Consider the following 5,403-nt stretch of genomic DNA (forward strand, 5'->3'; position numbering starts at 1 on the left):
GCCCAAACAAAAAACTCAAAGTGTGACCAGTACAAGTGTAATGCAAATCTGGAATGCTCTGTCGAACCAAAGGAATGTGTAAAAACAATGCCATATATTGAGATGGATTGCTATATCGCGAAATGCAATGAAAAGACTGGACAATGTGAGAACAGATTAAGTTGTGATACATTCTCTTCATGTGGAGGCGGAGCATCTGGAGAATCAATCTGTTATTGTAACGCGACGACGAACAATAAATGCTTCTGCGAGAAGAAAGAAGGCGATAACAATTGCGATAGCAATAAGAACGAAATATGCGATTACACCCAAGACCCTCCGAAATGTGTTGTATCGAGATGTAAGGAGGATTTGACTATCTCTGGGTGTCAATACCAGAAATGCAATGAAACCACTGGAAATGCATATTATGTTGACATTGAATGCACTGAAACAATAAAGGAAGTAGATAGCAGATGCAAAGACATGTTTACTTATATCTGTATGGATGGAAAGTGCGTTGTAAAGGCGGTTGTATCTGAAGATGAGCTGAAGGTAGAATGTGGGTACTGTGAATACAACTCTGTCTCAAATAGTGTGGTATATATTTCTAATTGTGAGAAGACACAAAGCAGATGCGGATCTTTTGAAGGAAAATGCATCGAAGGAAAATGTGTCTATCCACAAAGTGTAAGTGCTGATCCAAACGTATTCTGTCTTAATTGTACTTCTCTTTTGTGTGGTGGAGATTTGGATGTATACAAATACAGTTATAACGAGGTGACAGGATTGTGTAGCTATTCGTTAATTAGTCAAGTACCACAATGCTCTGTCTGCTCGGAACAAAAGTACACTTCAACTTGTAAAGGCAAAGAATTGGAAAAAACTTGGACATCTGAAGAGGGAGTCTCGATGAAATACAAGATACCAAAGGATTGTAAGAACGACCAATGTATCCCAAGATATCCCCTTACATGCCAAGAGTATGATCTATTTGGAGAGATATTAGACACGTTTGGAAACTGCAGAGATTATATGCGTGCTTCATACCATTACAGCAGCAAATTTGATACATACAATTTTGCATATGGATATAAGCAAAGTGAAATTTTCATGGACGAGGCTGACGAAGAGGCGTATTGTGAATGGACCTTTGAAAAAATCAATTGCAAGAAATGTGTTTCCCACCCCTCGAATGGCAGTTTTGAAGATATAGATGAGTGCCCCAAGAGAGAAAATGGTGTTGACTATATCTGTTTGAACAATGAGTGTATTGTTGACCCCGACTTCTCCTGTCCAGTCGAACACTGTGTTGTCAAGAAAATGAACGAAGACAACTCATGTGAATTTTTGTATGATATGTGTGAAGCCAATGAACTGAAAGTTGAAGACGCCAGAAAGGTGCAAAGCGAGAAATACGACAAAATCGGGAAGACGATGTCATGTGCGAATATTGAATGTCTTGGGACCCGCTGCCCGGTATTTGCAAACGACCAAATGTGTCAAATTAACGAAGGTGAACATCCGGACTATGGTTGCAGAGTATCGCTTGAGAGGTGTGATACTGCGAATGAGGTCTACTGGTGTAAATTTAAATCAATTGTAAAACCGGAAGAAGACAACAAATACTTCCTTGAGAGGGACAATGTCAAATTGAATAACAAGTGCTTCAATTACTATTGTGAGGAGAATTGTACAGGAGAAGGGAAGAATTTGACCTGTGAACACCACTGGAAAATCGATGAAAGCATCTCAAATGCAAATCCACAACCCAGAAATCCGTGCGAAGACGCAACATGTAACGCATTGACTGGAGAAACTGAATACGCAGAAAAACCATGTTTTGTCAGTGAAGAATTCCCAACTTTGACTGCAAATCAAGCAAGATGCTTCTACTGCAAGTGTTCATATATCGATGGATCACCTTCACTTATTATGTACGCAGAAACTGAAGACGAACATTATGAATTGGATCAATGTGGGAACTGTAAGGTGATGAATCAATCAGATAGAACACAACAACTGAATCAAAAGGTGGAGTGTGTGTTGAGTGCGGAAATGAACTCGTCTGGTGCTATTGCCGCAGCCACTACTGTTGCTGCTGTTGTTGCGGCGTTGGTTATTGGAATGGTGGCAGTCTCTATTGGTATATTCAATACATACCAGTTGATCACCTCTGCTATGAAGAATGTTGTGTCAGTAGCCGCGGAAAATCCACAGTTCCAGGCTGCTGAAAATGTAGCAGATAACACCAACTTTAATGAGTAGATTGAGTACGTTTTGAATTGTTTTTTTATTATTTTTAAATTTGTCTAATAAATCAATAAATTTTTATTTTTCAACTTTTCAATGCGTTTTTGCATTGGTTTGTTATAAAATTATGTTTGATAATAAAGAAGTTAAGAACAATCAAAGAAATATTCAAATACAAAATTTGAATGACAACAACACAAACAAGCAAAATGATGGTTGACTATTATTAATGTTCGTGATGTTGAGGATTGTTAACACTTTTTAATTAGAATATAACAACAGATGTTTGATAACAATAAATATAAATATAATTAGAGATATGCTGTTAAAAAGAGGTGGTTTAAAATACTAAAAAAACATTATGTCATAGGAACAATAATCAAACGATTTTTTAACGTCTAAAAGAAGAACATATTTCAAGGAACGAAAATAAAAAGTATTTGTATAAGTGTTGGATTTGGATATAAAAAATGTGAAAATAGAATAGTATTTTTATAATTTCATAATACTAATCGAAAGATAGAATACAACTTTTTTAATAAATTGTATTCTATCAATTATCACTTGATAAAGTAGATAATTCATTTTCTTGAAGTAGAAAAGTTTTCTCCCAATTTTAAACTTTAATAGAAATTAATTGTTGAGAGGGAAGTTTCTGTGTTATATTTTTAGTGCTCATTCGTGAGGGAAAGGGTGTACATATCATAAAGAATAAATACACAAGGAATAAAAAGCCTTTAAAGAAGAGGACTATCTAAAGCATTGTCTATGAACAACTTGAACAAAAGAAGATCATTTAAGGTCGTTTCAAACACAAGAATATCAAAGCGCATTGTTGTGAAACAAAATATTGATGAAACACGTATTCAAGACTATTTCGACTGGTTGTTTGAACAATTGGATTCTGTAGAATCTGCATTTGAACCTGAAATTTTGACTATACTTTGCTCTGAACCAATTTATGATTCCTCTTTGAAAAGATCAACGGCTCCTCCATTGCTTGAACTTTTGGCGTTGTAATTTATATGATTTATGATACAAACAAGACTCTTAGTGTTTATTAATTGATAACTAGTTGTACTTTTTTCATTGAACAATCTTAATAAAATTTATTGTGTTATGACAATAAAATTCTTTAAGATTATTTTCTTCAAAAAGTATTATGATATTATAGTAAAATTCTCTAAGATTATTTTCATCTTAAACTGTATAGATAATAAAATGATCAGAACTAAAGTCGTCATCCTTAAGTCAGATGAAACACGGTTATATCATCATCTCATTATAATTTTATTAATATAAAGTCCACTTCTTTTTCATTCCAACCAAAGTATCAAATACAACTAATACGAAACAAATACGAAATTATGGGATTTCTAACAAAATATAAGTATAATAAAATAAACTATACTGAATTATACTATTTAGTTTCCACAAGTTAATTGTAAGGAAACATATTTTTCAAGTCAAAATTTAGCAAACAAGAAAATTAAAATGAACTTAAACGACTCCACACACAACACAGGCGAGAATTTACATATCGAAATAGACGAAGAAGAAAATCAATCGGCGCCTCCTCTCGAGGATCTTCACAAACAAAGTTATATTTCCGTTTTTGGTTGTTGCTTTGGTGGGCTGTACTACACGTTTCAGTCCGAATACAAATTTGTGCGGCTGTTAGCACTTCAGTCTTTTTGTATAGGACTTTTGGACTGTTTAATAATGACTCTTGCATTTTACTATGCCTCTTCGACACGAGTTCCAATAGTCGCATTATCAATAGCGTTTTCTTTACTGACGTATGCCGCACAAATCATCGCGTGTTTCATGGGATTATTATACCGGAAATTCTTTGGGATCTTCCCTTTCAATTTGTGTGGACGAACGTCGTCGAGTGCCTTTATGCCTGATGCCCAAGAGAAGTGAATCTATTCATTGGTATCACTTTAATTTATTCCACTCACATAGAACAAAATGAATAAAAACGCATTGTATTTAACACATAAGAATAATAGAATGGCGATCAATCACAACACTCTTCAATCGGATGATTTGGCGCATTTGTACAACACAGAAACTTGAAGATCTTTTCGAGCACTGGATATTCCCAGATCTTGATATAATGATTGTCAACAATATAATAACAACACTCACATGAATAATCGAAGTATTGAGTTGGGAGGACAGCCTCAAGTTCTCCAAAAATGAAGACCACAACTATTAAAATTTCTATTGGAATGATTGTCACTGAAAAGGACCAATCGACCAATCCATCAAATTTTAAACACACAAAGACAATGACCACATACAGATATATAAACCCATACGAATGAATACATTGACAACACTCACATAACGTCGTGCCTTGTGCAGTCTCTTCTAATAAGGGATCATAACACCCAAAACACGCACTTTTGAATAAAGTGTCTGATAACAAATTGATGGTGCAATACACACTTTGCATCACTATATAGAAGATTATTAACACCATTAAGGGTAATGTACATAAAAAGTAATACCCATCCATTACTCCACTCGCTTGTAACACTAATAATAACATACTCACAAAGACGAAAAACATAAAGGGGACAACACGTGTCAACCACCACGTCTCAAACTTGGGACGTGCAAATGCCCATGGTAACATATTACACGAAAAACACCCAAAAAAGGTCGATGCAAATGTGAAGACAGTGAAGGGCACAAGTATCCCCCACCCTTCGATTTTCCCTTTACAGAACAAACAGAAGAGAAGTAACGTCATAAAAAGGACAATTGGCAATAAATGGAACCACGACCGTTTCTTACTGAAGTAATATAACTGCCGGAGATATGAAAACATCCCCGAGTAGATTTGGAAGTCCCGATTGTTCCTTCCCATAAATTCCATCTTCTCGTTCAGCGCAGTGAAGAATGAAAACATCGAGTAAAACCCCGGGAAGATGACTTGTAAGATCGTAAAGACTACGGTGAAGAACACCACACCCGTCTCATTCGTTTGGCGATCAAAATATAACCCACCAAGTAAAAACATCAGAAATAGACTCGCAAACGATAGAACGTCGACAACTACGTTTTGCATCACCCGTCGCCCAATCAGCCCAATCCGAACTAAGTTCCGCGTATGCAGCTGCCCCTTTAATCTCTCTTTAAACTTCTTCTCAACCGCAG

The 5,403-nt window shown here is 35.6% G+C and overlaps 3 protein-coding genes across 3 annotated transcripts; 2 read left to right on the forward strand and 1 right to left on the reverse strand.

The window, feature by feature from the left end:
• Positions 1-21: 21 nt before the first annotated feature.
• Positions 22-2,247, forward strand: EIN_373060 (galactose-specific adhesin 170kD subunit; the record flags this gene model as incomplete). The annotated part of the gene is made up of 1 exon (XM_004182679.1): positions 22-2,247. A coding segment is annotated over one exon (2,226 nt), but the record flags the coding sequence as incomplete, so codon positions are not given.
• A 1,479-nt stretch (positions 2,248-3,726) lies between these two features.
• On the forward strand, positions 3,727-4,158 carry EIN_373070 (hypothetical protein; the record flags this gene model as incomplete). The annotated part of the gene is made up of 1 exon (XM_004182680.1): positions 3,727-4,158. One exon carries the CDS (start codon positions 3,727-3,729, stop codon positions 4,156-4,158), a length of 432 nt encoding a protein of 143 aa, XP_004182728.1.
• Positions 4,159-4,255: 97 nt separating this feature from the next.
• On the reverse strand, positions 4,256-5,403 carry EIN_373080 (hypothetical protein; the record flags this gene model as incomplete). Its single annotated transcript, XM_004182681.1, has 1 exon — positions 4,256-5,403. A coding segment is annotated over one exon (1,148 nt), but the record flags the coding sequence as incomplete, so codon positions are not given.

Source organism: Entamoeba invadens (genome assembly GCF_000330505.1).
Source record: "Entamoeba invadens IP1 unplaced genomic scaffold scaff_1105074724957, whole genome shotgun sequence".
Classification (NCBI taxonomy): Eukaryota; Evosea; order Mastigamoebida; family Endamoebidae; genus Entamoeba; species Entamoeba invadens.